At 40.2% G+C, this 23,159-nt stretch overlaps 1 protein-coding gene across 1 annotated transcript in view; it reads left to right on the forward strand.

The window, feature by feature from the left end:
* Positions 1–23,159, forward strand: part of diaph2 (diaphanous-related formin 2) — a 371,302-nt gene that overhangs the window by 284,124 nt on the left and 64,019 nt on the right. The window contains exon 25 of the mRNA XM_069694231.1: positions 14,356–14,520. Coding sequence (XP_069550332.1) covers positions 14,356–14,520 — 165 coding nt within the window. The remainder of the gene's footprint in view (positions 1–14,355; positions 14,521–23,159) is intronic.

The following is a 23,159-nucleotide window of genomic DNA, read 5'->3' on the forward strand; positions in this document are numbered from 1 at the left end:
GGGAAGGAGGCTGGAACAGGGCTCAGCTCCACAGGGGAGAATTGTGTTTAGTGGTGGCATTGATTTTATAAAAGGTTGCGCAGTGGGGAGGCTAGGTAGGCCTGTCAACCTTAGTCCTCAGTAAAGCACGTCACACCGTCAAGCTAATTGTGCCCTCTCTGTAATCCCGAACCCTAAAAAGTATGCAGTATGCAAATATATGCCTGGGTACCCCCCCCCCCCTCATAAATGCATGACTACTATCTTTTCACATAAAAAATCTGACTTGTATTTAACTAAAGGTTGTTTGTCAGTTCCACGATCACAGTGATTAATGCAAATTCAGCCAATCTCTGCAATATTTGCAAGCGCTTGCAATTTTTACAAATTTCCTGGATTTGTCCACACTATTCAATAGGAGCTCTACTGAAGTCATTACTGCACAAAGTAAGCCTTTCCAAACAAAACCTGCTTTATCGACAAAAATAACAAATTATTTACAGTGACAGAGTTTACGAGAAATGTGGTGTTATCATTAAAAGTCTCTCACTTTGCTGCTTCAGTCTGATCATACAGCATGTGTTAAATGACATGAGTTTTATACTGCTTTAAACTTGAAAGAGAAGCTTTAATTTAATTAAATTTAATTATTGTTGAATTAATTATGTTATTTTTTATATCAGATGTAGCCTGTGTATTCGATATTGCTGTCACAAAGTGTCTGTTTTGTAAAGCTTCATCAATTTTATGAGTCAGAATTATTTGTTGTTAATTTAAGCCCATGGTTCTACGTTCATCAAATAAAACAAAATAAAAAGATGAGAACTACAGTATTTACATCTATTTCTGTGATGTACAGTATGCTTCTTATCATAGGCAGTGATTACATGCGATTCTTCCTTTATTAGGTTGTCGTGAAAATATACAGATGGGGTCACGGAGAGAATTTAATGAGGACTACTTTTGCGTGCCCTCGCAATATAAATCACATTGCGTTCAGAGCGCACAGAAGAAGAAAAGTATTGCGAGGGAACGCAAAAGTAGTCCTGAAAAAAATTCTCCTCCGAGGCCCTTTGGGGGCTCTGAAAAAAGTTCCTGCAATTTTACAGCAAAATAAATTGCACAAAACTCTACAAATTGCACCACAATGTTTGAAAAAAGCCACAGCAAAATCAAGCGTTTTTTATCCACAAAAAAAAACCAAGGAAATCCAGGAGGGACTGTTTGTGGTCCAAAAACATTCTTATCTTTGTCGAAAGTTCTTTCTTTAGGATATTAAATTCTGCCTTCAGGTGGGCACTGCTCAGTTACATGATTTTTTTCCAAATTTTTCTCCTCCCAGCACCACTCAGCAGTGGTTCGCAATTATGTACACACAATGAAGGTAAGAGTTGAGGAAGCGTCTCAAAAAGTACATGCGACCGAGCGAAAGAGGGATTGACAGTTTTGCATACTTTCTTTGACAGCTTGTCTTGTGCGAATGTTGCCCATTACAGTCTTCATTTTGAAAACTGTTCAATAGTGGAAGGACAGAAGAAGTAATGGGCAGGAGCAGCCGGAGTGAAATATGAGCGGGTCAGAGAGATAAAGACAAGAAGGGAGAGGAGAGACTTGGTAGGAAGGAGATGAACTGGCAATGAAGGTTCTTTTATTTTATTGTTTTACTGGTTGGAGGACACACACACACACACACACACACACACACACACACACACACACACACACACACACACACACATAGCCAGAGGCAGTTCATCAACTGCTTGTCAGTGCTCTCACCCCCCTCTTCCTCTCTCTTTAGAGGGAATCTTGTCAGGGTCAGGTGTGGAGATAACCTAACTTGGACACTAAACATCTCCAACCACTCCGCTGAACTTGCAACCAAAACTAGTGAACTTTTAGGCACTGCTCTCCGTTTTAGCTGAATAACACTGTCAGGAACAAGATTTAGGAGAAATACTGTTATTAATGAAAGGAAATGTCTCAAGAATCTGTGTGTCATTTGTATATATTTGTATTTGCATATGTTAGTGTGTGACGAACACATGGAAGACAGCTGCTACACACATCCATTATTCCACACACAAGTGCCTTTTAAGTGCCAGTTTTCTGTCACTCATTAGGCACTAATCATTGGCAAATCCACTTTCCTTCTAGCGAGCATATCTTACTGTATTTCCCCCATCAATTAGTTTTTTTCTCCTCTCCCTGCATCGTGACACCCAGCAGTTTTTGGACTGGCGAGTCACATAAAGCTCCTTCGTCCGCCCGCTGAGCTGCATGACAAAAAAACTCTTGGGGAGATCATTTTATCTTACTCTTGATTGCCAGATAATTATCAGTTAATTATTTAGAGCCTTAAATTAATTTGCTAAAAATAGTCTATGTGCCTCTGTGTTGCCAATGGAGACGGCTCCATTATTCCTGTCTCCCCAGTCTGTATCACTCCCTCTCCAGCTCCCCGACAGCTACTTCTGCCACTCATGTCTGACTGTAATCTAATAAAGGACGCGGTTGTCCCTTTGTATTTAAAGGGACCCCGTTTTTCGATTGCTTCAGCACCGATTGTTTGAATGTCTCATTGTTGTGAATGTCAGGCCTCTTTGTGCCAGCTGGGTGCAATTTACAGCATGTCAATCACAGTGCACTAGTACAGCCATAGGATACTGAACTTATGATTACATTGTAGTATCCAAAGTTCTTACGAGGCGTCACCTTTAGATTTACAAGCCAGACGTTGTTGAGCAACATCTACTAGACTCTTACTGTCTTTGTCCACCAGTGACCTTACCTGTGTTGTACGACACTGCCTTCTCTTTATTTCTTCCTCTACTCTTAGGACACTTCATTAGGCTGAAAGTGTTCTGAACAAAGAAATGTGCTGTAAGTGGTCTTATAATGGGATTCATTGGCTTAAAGAATCGAAATTTACCCCCCTCTTTTTTCCCTCCCTCTGCACACACACACACGCACGCACGCACACACACACACACACACACACACACACACACACACACACACACACACACACACACACACACACACACACACACACACACACACATAACCAGGGGCCAAACAGGCTGACCTGCTGAATGGGTTTGTGCTGTGGTAATGATAAGGCTATTGAATGGAGCTGTACTCTGTCACGCTAGCTGCTGGGCCAGTGGTCTGACTGAAGGAATTTGATCAATATACAGTCTCTCTCCCCCTTTCTTTCTTCTGCAGCCCATCTTTTATCACTGCTGCCACAATTATTTCTTTATCTACAAACAAATTAAAAACTTGGCCAGTTGTTTACAAGTTGCATTACAGTTTAGGCCATTGAAAGTCATCACTATCGAGAGAATTTGCCCATTCACGCTTTTACCTTCGATGAAAAGGTTGGTTATTCTATTTTTAATAATTAAGTGAAATAAGTTAGCTATAGATCATATTTAATTTGAGCATAGTAATGATTTGTGTGCAAACTACACTGCTGAACCCTGCAATATGTCAGATTTCTCCCTGTCGCACTCATTTATGATTGATTTGAATAGATCAGTCTTTCTTGTGAATTGTGAAAATGATACACTGCATATCTAGCGGCTGACCCTTGCTCTCTTTCACATATTAGAACAGAGCAACACTTGATTTATTTTGTTGTTTATTTTCAGTATATCAATGTGATTTGCATAATATCAAGAAATTCAGCATGTTTTTGTTTTTTTCATAGGGCTACACAGCGTTGAAACAGTGCAGCATGAAGGCAAGATATTCCATTGACATTTAAAACATTCCCCATGCAGTCTGGAAGCACACATCAAAGGCAGCCCAACATGATGTCCATTTGCAAACTGCACTGCTGGGCTTGATTACTGGTGTGTTGAGAAGGCATGCATTAAGCAGCCATCTAGGAGGTCCCATTTACTTTATGCATGGTGAGAAAGAAGATGTAATCTGGGGAAGCTGTGAGCAAACCTGGGTCAAATAGCACGTTTCAAATATTCTACTATATGTGTTAAAGATGCTTTTAGCTGCAGATCATACTGAGAGGAAGTACCACATCGGGATTGTTAAAACTGTCAGTTACAGAGAAGTATTTTACATTTACTGGAACAAGTTTAGAGACAGACAAGGAAAAAAAAATAGTTAAACATTACCAAATATTTAATTAGAATGTTGCAGCTTGATTACATTTTAAGGACCAATAAATATAAGTTGTAGCTGGGAAATAATGAGTGACTGGAGACAGCAGCTCCAGAGATCTCTTCCCGTCTTGAACTTGAACTGCGACTATACAGCATTGTCATAATGGATAACTCATGTCTTAATTGATAATAAACACAAATATAATGGTCAAGTGTTAAGCAGTGTTAACCTCAATGTGTTCACAGGAAGTATAGGTGATAAGAATGCTGATGATAAAAGAAATATATTAGAATACACATATTTAACTCAACACCTAGATACTGTGCAATCTGGTGGAAACAGGCGTGCCGATGAGTGTGTATGTCTGTGTGAGAGTGAGTTTGCAAAAGGCTTGTTAGAGGCAGATAAAGACAGTTAACACAGCAAGACAGAGACAGCAATGAACAAAAACTGCAGACCAACAAATGTGATTCATCATTGTCATTGTCGCATAGAACTACAAAGACATGGCATATGCAAAGAAACAAGTCAATAATGTGTGCACTGAACACAGAAGTATCTAGCCAGACAAGTCTTTGAAATTGTTCACACTGCAAAGAAAAAGCTGGTTTTCCTCCCCAGTAGAAGTTTAGGAGTACAGTGTGTGTGTGTGTGTGTGTGTGTGTGTGTGTGTGTGTGTGTGTGTGTGTGTGTGTGTGTGTGTGTGTGTGTGTGTGTGTGTGTGTGTGTGTGTGTGTGTGTGTGTGTGTGTGTGTGTGTGTGTGTGTGTGTGGTATGATATACAACCCAGGAATGAGGTTCCCTAACTTTTCAGACCACTATGTACCAAACCAAAACGCTCCACTTCCCACTGCAGATACCAGCTTTTTTTTTTTTCATAAAAAATAATATTCATTAACTTAATCATGCAGTAGCCGAACAAGGCCTCAATGACAACAACATAAGGCAAATGTTTAAACATTAATGAGTACATTTTTTTTAAGCAGAGCAACCACAATAATTGATCACAATCAGCAGGGGGAGGCGCATAGAAACAGCTGTTTGTGGCTTGCAGCATCGAACATTACGTCTGACCTATTAGGTTCAGCGCTATCAGTTGCCACTTAACTGTTTTTTGGACATTGTGGTTATTTCAAAGATACACCCATTCCACGACGATGGTGGAGTCAGAATCTGACTCCATTAAGCTAACGATAATGTTTAACAACAAATGTTTACATCAGTGTGATGTGATGTGTATGTAGTGGTTGTCTGTAATAAATTGAAATCATTTTTTGGACTTGGGCCAGTCAAGCCAAGGTTCTTGTCTAATAGCAAATGAAGCCACGCGTACCACCAGTTTGGGAATCACTGAACTCGGAATTAGTTGAGCCAGGTCAGAAAGAAAGGCAAATGTAAACGAGACACAAGGCTGCATCAATTGCAATTCTTTCTCACTCTACAGCTAGTTGTATTGATGAAGCAATATTTCATGTTATTCGTTCTCCAAAGGAGAAGAGTAAATTCATCTGAATAAGATGAAATATTTAAACTGAAAACATGTCTTATGTGAGAAAAATATTTTCCTACCAGAATAATTCAGCTCCGTTGTGCTGAGGGAAAGAAGGCAGTGGTTGGATTCACTGAAGAACAGATCAATAAATGTGCAACACGGGGTATCATTGGTATCTCAAAGATTACCCATGGGTGTTTTTCCTAAAACTAAATATTAAATTTTGCACTTATCTACATCTACATCGTAAAGAAACTGTTTAATTGGATTTCCTGGGGCTATTCAACTGTGTAATATTGTTTGCAAGCCTACCTGTGCCTATTAAATCACGTGTTATGCCAGTTTCCTCGCGCATACTTCTCTCTACAAGGGCCATCTCTTGAGTCATTGTAATGTTAGGTAGGGATTGATGTTTACCGATTTTATCAGGGGAAGTGAGAGACTTGACCTTTTGCAATTTGACAAGTAGGAACGTTGTAAACACAGTGGATTTGCATTGTCATGTATCCGCTCTTTGAAAATTACAGAGGCACAGGCCCCGAGCATCGATGTGGCATGAGATTGCTTTGGATGAGGATGAAAGCATAACAGCAACCATAAATAGTTATCATGGATAAAATTGTGTGTGTGTGTGTGTGTGTGTGTGTTTGTGTTTGTGTTTCTCAGTATCTTAATGGGGCTGTGTTGTGTTCACATACACTCATCGACACTATTATAGTGGACATCAAATTATTTTTCACATTTTTTCCCGCGCTCTGACCGCCTTTTTAATAGCCTATCCATGATTCAACAGGTCATTCCCATGGACCTAATCCCCTCATTTCTAATTTATATCATCTCTTTTCCTTTATCAGATGTAGTCATTACACCCACCAGTCTCCCCCTCATTGAGTTGTTATAACACCAGCTGGGTGCTGTAGTGTAGAGCTTTGAATGCTTAAGCAGAAGCAACGTTCCTCTCTACATGTATAAATATTTCAGGGATAGACAGGCAGAATAAATTGACAGTAAAATTGACATTAGATCTGGCTTTTAATTTCCAGAGAAAGAGGAGATAGGAGCTGTCGGTGAGATGATGGAGAGGAGCTTAGAGGGAGAGAAGGTGATGACCTCTGTCGAAGGAGTAATATAATTCACTGAACCTCTGATGTGTGGAAAATACATTCCTCACGATTATTGAATATATATGTCAGGTACTGTGCACATGTTGTAAGCATCTTAGTTGTTACGTTTCTTATTCAACATTCAAATAATACCAATGACAACGATACCAAGCATATAGCTGGAGTCATGAGGAACGGTCTTCAGTGACAAAAATAAAAACAATTCATTCAATAGATGCTATGGACCCCACAGAGCCCTGATCTCAGCATAACTGAGATGACCTAAATCCACAAAAGAACCAGAATTATTAGTATTTATTTATCTGTTGATGTTTTTTTTTTTCCCAAGTATTTGTAATTCTACATTAATTGCATTGAATAATCAGCACCTTGTTGGCACCTTCCAACATCCCATAGAGAGGCAAACAGAGGGAGGAAGAAAAAAAAATGCAGTTTAGTCTGGAGTGACAGAGATGGATCAACAGGATAGCATTTCTCAGTGGTGCACTCTTGATTTTCATCCAAGGTGTTGTTTTGATTACTTTGGACAAAGTCCAACAGTTTTCAGTGAGTATTGTTTCACTAAGGCATTTAGTTTGGTACAGATTTAATTATTTGCACAAAGTAAAATGAGCCTGACTTGAATTCTTATGAAGAACAAACAGGCTAAAATTTAAAATTCATCAACTGAGATTGAAGGGACCAAAAATGTATTGTTTATGCATCTTTTTTATATTTGAGTTCTGGGTAAATGGTTTAATGTGAGTGGTACATAATCAGTAATCAAGTGCAGGTTGACTGTAGACATTACAACCACAAATATTGCTGCTATAAAGTTCAGTCATTAAGCTTTCTTTTCTTTCTTTTTTTTTTTTTATTTAGCAGCTGTTTTGGTAGCAGTCTTGGAATTGCAATGTTGTTAGGTCATTCAGTCTGTCCCCCACTTTGGTCCAGAGGGACATATGTTGACAAATGTTTGATGGATGGTGGACACTCATGTTTCCCACGGGTTTAATTGTTGTAACTTTTGTGATCTCCTTACAGCCGTGCTGGCAGGTGGCAAAAGTACAAGCTTTAACTTCTCCCATGAAATAGCTTAAGTTCCCCTGGAGGGATTGGCACAAAATCCAGTTCGGACATTTATGACATCTAATGTGCATGTCAGCAAGTGCTAAATATGACAAAAATGATTTAAGTTGAAAATATAGTCCTCCTCCTCCTCAGTATTGACACTTGTTTTATTGCGTTCAGAGGTGTACTGGCTATCTGGAAGACATGGACAAACACTGGTGGGTCTGGTAGACCGCTTAAGTCCTGTGTGCCTGTCATTCGAAGTGTGCATGAGAGCGTCCTGTTGGCTGGTTCAGTCTTAGCCGATTGGGCTGAATTTCATTCCCAGCCCACCCCAAATTGTGTTTATTGTCCGTGTTTTGTTAGACACTTTTTGATGTCTTCCTTTTCTTGGGTTCTTTTGCAGTTTAGGGAATTGTTGATGATGCTGGAATAGCAACTTTTTCTGCATTAAATCAGATTTAATATTTGAAGAGACATACATGTGCATCTGCATTTTTAGAACAGCTAATAGGAGAGCATTCTCGCTGAAATTACCAATGATTGGTCGAAAGTTTCTGTCAGGCTAGATTTTCTAAAGCCTTAATACAGCGCCCCAAAGTAGGTGCAGATGTTTGTTTTGTTTGTTATGAAGTTGCAATAAGCTTAACGCCTATTATGAAATTTTGCCCAAAGATGCAATTGAGAAATTGCCTACCGTTAACATTCTGTAACGCCTGCTTGACATCGGGATGTTAACTTTGCATTTGTGGTCAATTTCCTGTAAGCATGTTATTAGTATTTACTAGCATTGATGTGGACTCTTGTTTCTTTAAGAAATTCTAATTTCCTTGGGCTGAGTTAGTGATTTTGTATTGAATGAAATAATAGAATAGTGAATCTTACTGTTGTATTGCTATTTCTGGACATGTATAATTACTCTTCACTGAAAAGTCAAACAAAGCATAGAGATTACATCCAGAGCATTTGAAAATGCAGCTTGGATATGTACCTTTAAATACACAGAGTGGTGCCTCTTTTAAGTTTTGGCCACTCCCTACTTCCTGCCCTCCCTCTCTTCTGAAAACCTCTCTCCTTCTCCCTCTCACATGCTTCCCTCCTCCCTCCATCCACCTCAGTACCAGGTCACATCCCAAATTCCCGGAACTGGCTGCGTTTTTAATTCCCTCTGACAGAACCAGTGTTGGCACCGTGGTCCAACTCAGGATACTGTCAACTGTCTCCCTGCTCACCCTACGGACCTCCAACAGCTTGTAAACCTAACATAGTATTAATGCCTCGCAGTTTCTCCCACATATTCAGCATAAATGCATTCATTCATTGTTTTGGGAAGCTGGGATGACTTTTTTTACTTTGAATATTCTGTGTTTTCACTCTCTCTCTCTGCTCTCTGCCCTTCCTCTGTACTCCATTCCGTCATCCCTCTCTTATCCCACCCTCACCCTCAACATGATGGGTTATGTCCAGTCAGTGGGCAGCGTTGGTGTAATTTGGCCCACAGGGGCTGTTGGCAGTAGGTGTGGGGATAAAGGGAGCAGGGATGGTGGGGTTTGGAGAAAAGCAGGCTTAGTGTGAGGCCTTGGATAGAGGGGCCAGCAAGCACATAGGAAAAGCATTAAATAAACATTAATGGAACTAGGTTGCAGGAGATTTATTAAGGAAGCTTTTTGGGCCCCCACTGTAGGATTTTATGCAGCACTTTAATAACTCTCTCATGCACACAGGTAAACAAACCAGGTAATTTATTGCCATTCTCATAGGTGGCCATTGTGAAAACTGTTTCAACTTTGGTTTGGCCCATAAATGGATGTTTCTCCTTCTCTGGGTTTTATTATGACATTGAATAGAGTAACACTTCCAAACAGCCCTTTTTACATCCAGGGTAAGTCTGACTTGGATATGATTTCCATGTCACTTTGTGGTGTTAAAAACGAGTGCCCTTAATCTCAGTTTACTAATGTTAAATGTACCCTCTCTGACATGTCAAACGCACAGATAAAAAGTGACTGATTAAACACAGTAATGAGGACACTGTTAGGACAAGACCTATTTCGGGATTTTTTTTTTTTTCAGGGACAGGGTGGTTTTTTTCCTGCAACGACACAAGATTTTAGAAAGAGAGTTTAAAAAAATACAAAAAAAACACAAGCAGCATAGCACTGCAGTGACATCACATTTCACATCTGATAGTGTCTAAACCAGCGCTGTCAGTTATGACAGTCGGAAACTGGAGTTGTGTAAGCCAGTGATTAGTGACTTGCAGCTACTCTGCAAGCCCCACTCCAAATGTTGTTGTATCAGCTTAAATGCTGTGCAGAAATTCCATATTTTTTTTTTATTTTTTTAAATGAATAGTTTTAATCTGATCACCAGCATAAAATCCACTGAGTGCTCCTATCTTTTGTAGCATATACAGTACATTTGCAACATTGAGCCCTGCAGCAATTGTCTCGCTCTGTGTTGGTGAGGTTTAGTGCACAGGAAGTGCAGGGAGTAGCTCGCCTCTGTGGACAGCTTGAAGAGGAGAGAAAAGACTGACAAACAGGGCTGGGGCAACCAAAGGCTACATAATGGTTTACCTTGAGACCCATGGCCTCTGCTCTCTACTCTGCTTCAAGCCCTAGTGACCTGAATACCAGACACAGCTCAGACAGCAGACTCCTGAAAGTTCACAAAAAGAAAGGAGTTCATGTGTGAGAGAGAGAATTTGTTTTAAGGCAAAATGTAGAAAGAGAATTATAAAAGGAGTGTGCTTGATAGAGATAGTGGTGGACAGGAAGAAAGAAATGGAGAAAGAAATTGAAAATTACTTCCTTTGGAGAGGAAAAGACAACAAAAGCTACAATGACTGCCAGACACTTGTGGAAAAGAAAAATAATAACACAATGACAAAGAGACACTGACTGTGTGTAGATGTACTATATATGTGTGTGAGTGTATTTTCCTGTTCGTTCTGTTTCTGTATGGATGCTGGATGAAGGCTCTACCATACCAGTTGTGTTGCTGCAGGATAGTGTTCATCAGGCTCCATCAATATGACACGTCTTTGATGTGGATATACAAGCAGCCAAAGCCCAGCCAGCCTCAGTCCAGTCCTCAATGGGACACATCTACCACACTGCATGTGGATACATGGGTATTTGTGAGAGAGAGAGAGAGAGAGAGAGAGAGAGAGAGAGAGAGAGAGAGAGAGAGAGAGAGAGAGAGAGAGGGGGAAGAGAAGTACAGAAAGAGAAACACAGACAGCCCACAAGCCACAACAAGCACCAAAAATAACCACTGCCTTGTTTTTAACTGCCATCCTGCCAGAGAGACAACAGTTAAGAGCTAAAGGCACTGTGGACTCAATCAATATGTTGGAATCAATATTATATGTAAATGCTGTTAATAAGCATTTCCATGCCGGCGTTAAGTTATGTCAACATGTCTTTTGCTGCTAAATTGAGGTTTAGTATTGTAAATATTCTTGCTTTTCATAATTTTACCATCATCATTTCATTCATTGGGAGTCTATTTTGTATCGTTATTAACTAGATTGAGGTTAATTTTATTGCACAACTACATATGGGTACAATTACCATCAGCACAGAGTCCCCGGTTCGATTCCCACACATTGTCCTGCACCTACAGTATTTCATGAAGGCAAAAAAATGCAAAAGAAATCTGTTGAAGAATGCGATTTTTCTTTACAGGAGTAATTTTAAGACTCTACCAAACAAACCATCTCCAATTCAACGCAACTCTTTCAAGAGTTTGGATGTTGAAAAGATATCTTACTTTGACAAAGTTTTACTTTTACATCTATCGACCGGGCCCTTGAGTTTCCACACATGAGTGGAGTGAGGGGGAGGTGGTGTACAGAAGAAGAGATAACAGCAGTCTGACAGAAGCGAGCGGGGTAATTCAGGTCCAGGCAGACATGGAGATAGAGACGGGGAGAAGGAAAGACAGAAGGATGAGTCCATCCAACAGGACATGTGTGGGCTTGCTGCTAACTTGGACTGTGCCATCTCTGCTATTTTTTGGTAAAGGCCCGCTCGCAGAGCAGTAATCCAACCAACCTACCCAGTGGACGCTTTTATTCCCAATTAGCTACACAAAGGCCATTAAACATACACACACCTACACATGAGTACAAATACCCACACACACACACACACACACACACACACACACACACACACACGGCTCTGTCACATATGTGTATATAGGCGCTTATACATGTTTTATTTATATCCACATGGAAAACAATTGTGAGTTAATAACTTGCCTCGGGACACAGAACAATCCCTGGACCTGAATGTAGACGTCTACCAAGGTGACAGAGCAGAAAAACAAACGATAAATAAAAGACATTGTAGAAAAAAAACAGTGGCTTCCACATAATAATGACTGATTGCTCACAAAGAGCAATATCTTGATAACTGCTTGGCCCTGGCAATCACAGGCCACATGCTGAACCACCAGCCTTTGTATGTTGCCAAGGCAACTGCATTAGAACACTAATTGCCTGTGACTGTACCCATGATGCAAAGAAGGGGAAGGTCCTACCTTAGTAAGTGTAACACAAAGATGCAAAATTCAGTGCAAATCATGTATTTTTTTCATTACATGACAACAACAGTGTCAGTGTGTTTATTATCAGTTAAATTGAAAAATACATCAGAATGGCAGCAGCAGACACATTTAATTTGATATGAATATGTTCTTACAGAAGGAAATTAGTTTTCATACGCACATACAGTAACATTACATATATCCAGTGTAGCTCCAGTACCGTCTAGTCGTTTGTTCAGCAACCAGTTTGAATTAAAGAGTTTGAATCATGTATAGTCACAAACAACTGACTCTGATTGGTCATTATTGTGCAAATTAATTAGGGTTTGTTGTCGTGAGTTGCAGTCGGCCGTGTGGAAGACAGTAACATGAGACATGTGTGAATCTATACTGAGGAAAGTTTTGGAAAAATAGTTTCTTAAATTTATAAATTACAGAACTATTTGTGTGTTTTTGTTATTGATAATACTGTGCTGTGAAAACGTACAAGCTATAAAAAAAAAAACTGTCTTTAAGTGCTGGTTCTGTATTAGTGCTGTTATGTCATAGTGTAAAAAAAAAAAAAACCATGCGTCCGAGAGTTCAAGGAAGCAGCAGGGGAGCAGGTGTGTTGCTTGCGAGAAAAAAATGGCACACCTTCGCAAAGATGGTTGTCCCAGGTCTGTGTTGACATACTCAGACTGGGGGAGGGTGTCTGCACTTGACGTAGGAGGTGGAGGCAAATCTGAATGTCTTAATGAGCCGTTGTCTGACCTCGGCAGCCCACAAATAACCGACAGGGTTGTTTTCTTTCACAGTTTTTGGGTTGGAAACAAGTAAGAGAGTCAAAGATTTTGAGCAGTAAAAAAGTCAGTTTATCTTATGTCACCTTTAATTCATAGTTTCAACAGCGTTTAGTGGATGAATCCAGTTTCTTTTTCTGTGTACAATTTCCCCTCCCCTCGGGGATGAGGAAATCGTTTGCATTTCCTCCAGATAACCCGAACCCTCTTTCTTGTTTCTTCTTCTGTTGTTCCGTCTGCTGAGGCAACGTTTGAGCTTCTGGAAGTTAATGAATGAAAATTATTGCATAAACTTTTGGCTTGTTTTTAACCTCCATGACCACTAAAGTTTGTTGCCCTATTAGACGCACTATTAGAGATGGGCAGAGATATGAAAATAATATGAACAATATTAAAAAAGAAAAGTCACTTCATAGTATTTATCTTTGTTCTGTTTCATCTATAAAAACTATAGCATCTTTAGAAGGTAAATGGGAATGATTGAGGACACAGCAGGTGTTGGACATCATTGCTGATCTATTGAAACTAGTGCATTTGCCATTTTTATGCTGGATAGTGTTTGTATATTCCATGCTTCGCTGTTTGCTCGTGCACACATGCTTGTGTATACAGGTCGGTGTATACTGTATGTGTGTTGTGTTGTCCTCATCCCACCCAGGGTGTTTGAGTCTTGGAGTGTCCAAGTGCAGTCTCTATGAGGTCAATGGCTGCTGTGATAATGCTTAACTGATGCCGGCTGTCAATAGTCATTCACCAGGAGAAAAGTGCTCCGCCTGTTCAGTAAATTACACAGTGCGACGTGAGCTGTGAGGTTCAAAATAACCTGACCCCACTGTTGTTGTGAGAAACAATAGAACAATGACTGCAATCAGCTTTTCCAGAAACCATCTGTGTCATGCTGCTGACTACAAAACACCTTTCCATTACTCCAGGGCTACTGCTATTAGCTCACCATGCCGCTGACTCCAAAGTGAGATGGAGAGGTTATTGTAATGCCACTTCAGATTGTCTCTGACCCTTCTTTAGCCAATGTTTTGTTTTGCTGACCTTGACATAGGTGGGCTTTTATGAATTCTACAAAGCTTGTGATTGTACTCATTTTTCACTGTGGCTTGACTTTTCACAGATCAACATATTTGTGAGGTGTGAGTTTATACCGCTGATTGTGCGAGCTTAATACATTTTTAATCTGTGTTTGAGACATGTCCTACTCCTCTTTCCTTAACTCTGTCTGCCTCACGGCTTCTGCAAGCATTCCCGGGAGCAGTATGAAAAGCTGTCCACCATGCACAAGAACATGCAGAAGCTCTACGAGAGCATCGGCAGTTATTTTGCCTTTGACCCCCAGTCGGTCACCGTGGAGGATTTCTTCGGACAGCTCGCCAACTTCCGCATCCTCTTCATGGTGAGTATGAAGATAATGGTTTGTGTACATACACATGGGCGCTCATGTTTGCTGTTCCTTCAAAGTAGACGCACGCAGTGAGCAACAGAAGCCACCACCCACACTTGCACATGCTTTTGCACACACTTGCTTGGACACATTGGGTGTCAGTGAAATGAGAACAGAGTTTGAGTGTTACACATGCACACACTTTCATCAAACTTTGACTAGGTCCTGACAGATGGTGAAAACATGTACGGAAGTTACAGTGTTATACTTTCATGAAGGAAATTGGATGTCACAAGGCCAGTTATGTAGTATTGCACTTTCCAAAAACTGGAGGTCTTATATGGAACAGACAGAATTAAGAACTGTTAAAATCGAAGCAGCAGAGGCTGAGGGTTCTGGCTCTGTTGGTGGCCATGGTGGCCGTTGTAGACAATGCTTTTGATTCTACCAGAATTGCTGCAGTTTGTTTGATAAACATCCCAGAAGTGGCTGTGCTTTCCATTTTGCTAAAAAAAAAAAAAATACCAGCGTAGTCTATTTAAAACCATGTGAAGCTGCACCGAACAGATCAGCCAATCAAGAAGTCCTGAACAGGAAAAGCACAGAGTTTTCAAAATGAATCACTCTGTGCAGAGTCGCAAAAGTATCACATCACTACATCAATGTCTATCATCGTGCTCTTTCAAGTAGGAGAAGAAATGGACTCTCCTCCTTCTAACAGGCACTATGTTATATAGTTACGAAATAATTTTAAGGATGAACGTGAACAAATGTGTTAAACTTTATCTGTTCTTCTACAACACAACAAAGTAGGAAATAACAACAATAAACACAAAATGGACCAAAAAAAATGTAACATTTAATAATATAGCCTACTTACCCATGCTAGAAGCACAAAAATCAACCAAAAAAATGACCAAATTAATAAGTCAATAAAATCAGGTTGAAACACTCCTGGTGGGTCGACCTGACAGACCCGTGCCCGATGGAATCCACGATTAAGTTCATAACTCAGGCTTCCTTCTATCATTTGTCCTCTGTGCTTCCAAATCAAGATAACCCCAAAGACATCACGGTGACATCACCTGGGTTATTTCCTCAGACTTGATACATTTCCTGCAAAGTCACAGCAGACATTATACAACTTTTATGTGGAAGGGAGCAACAAGGGTAGAAACATGTCCCACCCAGTTTTCTGATAATCCCTCAAAATTTCTGTTCTCGAGCCAATCACTTCACTTCACTTCACTTTACTCATCTGAAAAATGTCAGAAAGTTTTTGGTTTGAGAGAATGCACCACATTTTCTGGCCACTTTAGTCTTTATATTTACACGCTTGGCCCTGACATGCTTCAGTCTTTCTTTGAAGTTCTTACAATGTTCTGAGCAAGAATGTAACCGCGCTCACCTCCTGTGTGAGTTCCTTCGATACTGTATGTCATCTTTTAGTAGGTCATGATGCCACTGCGTCTACCAAAGATTTTCTTTTCCTTCAGAGTTTTTTTTTTCTTCTCTTTCTTCGATGCCGTATGAGTTAGGAAGGTTATGAATATAGTATTCATTTTGCCAAATATGGTGCACAGAAAAAGTTTATTTGGTGTGTTTATTCAAGATAATTTAGATCTGGTCATTACGCTGATCATTCCCGAGCTGGTGTACCATACGTGCAGAGGAATATGAAACACATATTCCTAATATTATATTTGATTTAACTGACGTTGTTTTAAATCTAAATAGTTTTTAATATGAAAATGTATTCACGTCATTTTAAAAATGAGACTTTATTTTTAATGTACATGTAAATACAGAAGTGCAGACATTTGTAAATTAATGAATAAGTTACAGTGGTGTGAAAAACTGTTTGCCCCCTTCCTGATTTCCATTTTTTTTTGCATGTCTGTCACTCTTAAATGTTTCAGATCATCAAACTAATTTAAATATTAGTCAAAGATAGCACAAGTAAATACAAAATGCAGTTTTTAAATGAAGGTTTGTATTATTAAGGGAGAGAAACAAATCCAAACCCACATGGCCCTGTGTGAAAAAGTGTTTGCCCCCTCCTGTTAAAACATAACTTAACTGTGGTTTATCACACCTGAGTTCAACTTCTCTAGCCACACCCAGGCCTGATTACTGCCACACCTGCTCTCAATCAAGAAATCACTTCAATAGGACCTGCCTGACAAAGTGAAGTAGACCAAAAGATCCTCAAAAGCTAGACATCATGCCGAGATCCAAAGAAATTCAGGAACAAATGAGAAAGAAAGTAATTGAGATCTATCAGTCTGGAAAAGGTTATAAAGCCATTTCTAAAGCTTTGGGACTCCAGCGAACCACAGTGAGAGCCATTATCCACAAATGGAGAAAACATGGAACAGTGGTGAACCTTCCCAGGAGTGGCCGGCTGACCGAAATTACCCCAAGAGTGCAGCGAAGACTCATCCGAGAGGTCACAAAAGACCCCACAACAACATCCGAAGAACTGCAGGCCTCACTTGCCTCAGTTAAGGTCAGTGTTCATGGCTCCACCATAAGAAAGAGACTGGGCTAAAATGGCTGCATGGCAGAGTTCCAAGACGAAAACCAAAGCTGAGCAAAAAGAACATTAAGGCTTGTCTCATTTTTGCCAGAAAACATATTGATGATCCCCAAGACTTTTGGGAAAATATTCTGTGGACTGACGAGACAAAAGTTGAACTTTTTGGAAGGTGTGTGTCCCATTACATCTGGCGTAAAAGTAACACCGCATTTCAGAAAAAGAACATCATACCAACAGTAAAATATGGTGGTGGTAGTGTGATGGTCTGGGGCTGTTTTGCTGCTTCAGGACCTGGAAGACTTGCTGTGATAAATGGAACCATGAATTCTACCGTCTACCAAAAAATTCTGAAGGAGAATGTCCGGCCATCTGTTCGTGACCTCAAGCTGAAGCCAACTTGGGTTCTGCAGCAGGATAATGATCCAAAACACACCAGCAAGGCCACCTCTGAATGGCTAAAGAAAAACAAAATAAAGACTTTGGAGTGGCCTAGTCAAAGTCCTGACCTGAATCCTATTGAGATGCTGTGGCATGACCTTAAAAAGGCAGTTTGTGCTGGAAAACCCTCCAATGTGGCTGAATTACAACAACTCTGCAAAGATGAGTCGGCCAAAATTCCTCCACATCGCTGTGAAAGAGTCATTGCAAGTTATCGCAAACACTTCATTGCAGTTGTTGCTGCTAAGGGTGGCCCAAGCAGTTATTAGGTTTAGGGGCAAACACTTTTTCACACAGGGCCATGTGGGTTTGGATTTTTTTTTTTCTCCCTTAATAATAAAAACCTTCATTTAAAAACTGCATTTTGTGTTTACTTGTTATCTTTGACTAATATTTAAATTTGTTTGATGATCTGAAACATTTAAATGTGACAAACAGAAAAAAATAAGAAATCAGGAAGGGGGCAAACACTTTTTCACACCACTGTATATAAATAGTAGCTTTTCTCCATACATCTTATCTACTGTACATCCAAATCAGAAACAGTGTTTAATGACATTTACCTGAGTGTCAGCTGCTTAAACCTGCAGAACATAACGTGACTTTTTCTCAAGAGCAGATGCTTGTGAACTTTTGCTTCCCTCCTGCACTGATTAAGAAACTTCTCGTACTCAGTTGCGAGCTGAAGTACAAAAAAATATATATAAAACAGATTAGAATATATGCTAAGAACTGGAGAGTGTTTGAGTGTCTTACTGATAAAAGAGACGTGGGAAAGCTTCTTAACCTGTTAAACACAGTTTCATTAGCTTGTAACTGCTTGTGTGTGTGTGCATGTGCTCACGGCAGGTCACCAAAAATCTTGCTGGATTTTGTTAGAGGTAATGAGTCGAGGGAAGACTTTGGTTAAGATTTTCAAGTCTTCAAGTTCATGAAACTGCATTTCACTTTACACCTGAGACTTTACAATTATTTCTGTGTCACGTTCTACCAAATTTATAATTGCGAGGCAATTTATCTATACAAAAATATTCATTGTCAAAATGTATTCCATATATTAACCAAAAAACACAACATAATTTACTGTGTCAATTATAGAACAGATTGATTTTTTTTTTATTTACATTCATAGAATACAAGTAGAAGAGCCTACACAAGTGAGGTTCACTACAGAGGTAAATGTGAAGTAGGAATTTAAGTCTGATTAAATGAAAATGAAAAAAATAATCCCTCTGCCCACTTGCAGCAGTGAATAAAGGGCAGAGCAGATTCGTTGTTTGAGGTAATATTCATGGTAAGGTAAACATCCCGTTCCCTCAGAACAGGTTTCCTTTTTGCCAAGTAGTCTGTTAAACATTTATTCGAGTGTCTTTGCTTTTCTACCTTGCAAAGTATGTCCCTCCTGGCACCGCCCCAAAACCTCCCGGTGTCAGGATGATGACATGGTGTCCAGACGGCATACTCACAGTCTTCACAATCCATTAACGTGAATGGCAAGGTCTCCTTGTCTGAATCCTTCTCCTCTCTTTACTCTGATCCTCATCTGAAACCAACTTTTCATTCCCACTGATCAAAGTGCACAAGCGCACAACACAACGCTCCCTCAAGGATTCTAGAGTTGCATATCTCTAAAAGAGGCATCCACCCAAGAAAATAAATTATTCTCTCAAGCAAATAGCTGCATATGAATATTTTATTACTGATTTAAACTTTCCTGTTATGGTTAAGGGGAGGGAAGTGAGTGGGATATAGTGTTGTGAAAAGGAGGAGGGAGGGGGGTTTGAGTTAATATATTCATATAAAAACAATCCTTTAATCACCATATTCCTCAGATATTATTTATAGTTTTGGGCTCTTCAGCTCTGCTGACAGAAAGGCTAATCCTGTCTGTTTGCAGAGCACAAGGAATCAATGGTTGTTTCTACTTGAATGTAGTTTTTATTTTCTTATTTTCCTTAAAACACCCGGATACAACGGAAGCTTTCTCTTTTGCTTTTCTTGTCTGTGAACGTTTTTTTTGACAGACGTCTGCTCGTCATTTGTCTTTGAAAAAGTCGACCTACATCAACTGTTGCTGATTTGTTCCAAATGGCAAATCAAATGAACACCGTGACTCCTTGTCAGTAAATAATTTAACTGAACTTAACTTCTTGATATGTCGGCTGCGCCTCCGACTTTTATTTCAATATTGAGACATTGAGTTGTTTGACTCAGACAAAACATCTTCGCTGACTTCCGTTGCATTGCCCTGTGTAATGCATTCACAGCACAAAGCATCTGCAGTATTAAAGAATTCCATTGCAATACAGTCACCCCAAATTGCTTTTACTAAAAAGCTAGGGCTTAATGCACCCGACCGACATAAGGCATTTGAGTAAACGCATTGACAGGCAGTCCTTACAGAACTGAATGTAACTGATAAGAGAATCCATTAACTCTATTTTTCTTCTGTTTCATTCTCTTTCTCTCTCTCACTCCCGTCCCATTCTCTTTTTTATTCTGTGTCCAATGAAATATTATTTGATTTCAGTACATGGAGTCAGTATTTGAAGAGTCCAACAATTTGTTAATTTAATGCTGCTGCCATATTCTGAAATAGAGTATGAGTGAAATGCAATCGCAGGCTCTGTGTATGTAATCCTGACCAGGAGCATGGGGATGAGGATTTTTTTCATTAATGAGTTATCAAAGCGCAGCAGATGGGCTGGGATGAGCTAACAGTCTTCCTTGTTAATTGAGTGACTTTCTAATAAGACCAAAAGACCCAGACCGGGTTCGCAAAGTAGCAAGATAGAGCATCTAAGAGATTAGACTGATGGTTTATGTGTGTGTCTGTGTGTGGGGGGGTACATCCGTCCACTTCTGAGCCCATTTGATATTTCTAAAGCTTTGCTAATTCCTTCACAATATGAGAAATTATCATAATAATGTGTATGATGCTGAAGATGATGCTGTGACAGAGTCGCTCTCCCCCACCCTCTTGCTGAATCACTGTCGTGTTCCCTCAGTATCTTTACTTACACTCGTGCAACACAGTCATTAAATTCATTGCACCAGATTTTGGAGGTCACCTATCAATATGGGAATACATGTTCACCACAGAGCAGAAGTCTCACAATCTGTAACCTATAACTTCTTGAAGCCAGCCCCCCCTCCCCACCCCTCACCCCCTACACACACACACACACACACACACACACACACACACACACACACACACACACACACACACACACACACACACACACACACACACACACACACATCCTGGCAGGCAGTGTAGCAGATGGCTAATAAACACATTTGCTGCTTAAAGCCCAGGCGTTGTAGTGTTTGTAAAATTCAAATGAGATATAGCAGTGACACTCTCTGTGTGAGATCACTGGTGCAACTGAGCAGTTGGAAATACTTATTGCTCCCTCATTGAAGTGGCAAACTTGTATGCACGGGAGGGGAGCCATGCTGTGGGAGATGTATTGTGTTGTGCAGGGTCAAGGAAGAACAGCAAACACATTTCATGAATTATTGAAAGAACAGACTGGGAGAGGGAAAAGTCTGCCCGGCCCTTGTTGGTAGATTGGACCTGTGGGTTACACAGCATTCAGTTTTCCAGCCAGGTATAGATAGAGGAGTACTTATAATCTCCATCGCAGACACACCGGAGGCCACGAGTGTGACATGCACTCACTTCATCTCATGGACTCGAAGAGCCTGAAAGCGAGAATGTGACGCTTCTGTGGCGTTGTCGACAACCCTCCCTGCCATTAAAGGTCCATTATGCAAAACCACCAATTTAAAGTTTCTAACTCCGAATTTGCATACCTCCTGATCTATATGTATGCTTCACCTGCACCACATTTTCTAGGGATTCAGGACACAGTGGGGTATGAGGCAGAATCCTGTTGATGAAAGCTACCGACTATCATGGTCTATCATCATAGGGACTGTTTTTTATGACTTTACCTTTACCATTTCATTTTAAGCTCTATTTTTTTTTTTTATAAAAAATATATATATATTTGTTTACTCTTTCTTCATCCCAATATTTTTTAAACTTTAAGCAAAAGTGTCTGCCCCAGTAAAGGAGACACAATAATAATATAACTAGCTTTTAGCAAGTTCGAGTAGCTGAAGAAAGCCATGACATTATGGTCCAAACAGTTCAAAAATTATTGTATGGAATCCTTAAATACCTGCGAAGGCCAAAAGTAACTTGTTTCCATGGTCACCTGAAATCATATTGTAACTCCTCTACTTTGATCTTTAGTAGATGAGAATATTCAGGACACCAAACACGATGCATATATTTTTCTAAACATATTTTCCAACATTGTTCATACAGAATATGTGAACAGCTTCAAGAGGGACCAGATCTCTTGTCTAATGTTTCAGTGGTTTCAAGGTTTAAGTCTGGTTCTCTGTACTGAAAACACACCTCTTGAAGATTGTTTTCTCTCGTATGTCCCCCTAACGTATACAGAGCTACCAAGAAAATGAGACCTGATACAATCACTTGTTGCCAGTGGCAAAATACGAGCTGTCAAAGTGAATGGTAAAGGAAAAATAAGAGAACAGTGAACACATATTTGGTGCTATGGTAATTAGTAGTGCTGTTTGATTAGAGCAACATAATGATATTGCATAATCATATTTACAGTCAGAATTAGTTGTTTGTTTAAAATAAGTTTTGCCGACAGGATTTTATTTGCAATTTGCATAATTGATCTCCCAACTTATCCTGTGTACATGTTGAGCGTTGCACATGAACGAATCCTGTCAGCCGATGGAGACGGCAAATGTCGTGCTGCCGGAGCCGCTCGTCACTTAAACAAAAAGCTTAAGTTAACTGTTTCATTACTGGACATGCAGCCCAGCTCTCATCCACTTTAATTCAAAACAGCAGTATAGTCCATACAATCAATAGCCCGTATAGACTGCAGCTGAATCGTTTACACAACCTTGATGTGGTGATAAAATATAGGATGATTTGTGGGTGCTCAATGATTTGTAGCAGCCACAGAGATAATACAGCACTTGTTCCGATTTCATAATTCACAGCATACAAAAACTCACTTTCTTTTCCATAATATTTTTTTTTCCAATATTACCCCAAACCCCCCCCCCCCTTCTCTCTTTCTCTTTATGTTGCTGTCTCTCTCTCTCTCATTGCCCTTGTCATCTAACAGGGAGAGAGTGACAATGAGGGCTCGTGTCCTTGGACATGGAGAAAAGCTCTGCTATTGACTGGCATGATGAGCTGCTCTTTCCTTGTTCCTTCCCCACAATCCCCGTAATCCCTCTGTCTTAGCTGCCAACACGACACACACATCAGGACCACAGGGGCATTCGATGGGGGGCCTACTGTCGCCACTTATTATTATCAGTGCACAGACAGGGCCATGCCTTCACTTACTGCTGCACACACACATATGCATACATAAGTAAGGGGGGAATGCCTGCCGCAGATGAGCAGAAGCACAAAAATGACCATGGATTGCAGCCGGCGCGCACACACTCCTAGGCGTGTATGCACATACAGTATGACCTATCATACACATACATCAACACCTAGGATGGCTCTTGTCCACGGCCACGCCACAGGCCCGGGATGAGCAGACAGTTTGTTGTCTCCAAAGGTCACACGGTTGCATCTTATTCTCTGTTGGCACAAGAA

This window comes from Brachyistius frenatus, unplaced genomic scaffold, assembly GCF_029030835.1.
Source record: "Brachyistius frenatus isolate BFR_SWC_R1_liver_20210118 unplaced genomic scaffold, ASM2903083v1 Contig_17, whole genome shotgun sequence".
In the NCBI taxonomy this organism is placed as follows: domain Eukaryota; kingdom Metazoa; phylum Chordata; class Actinopteri; family Embiotocidae; genus Brachyistius; species Brachyistius frenatus.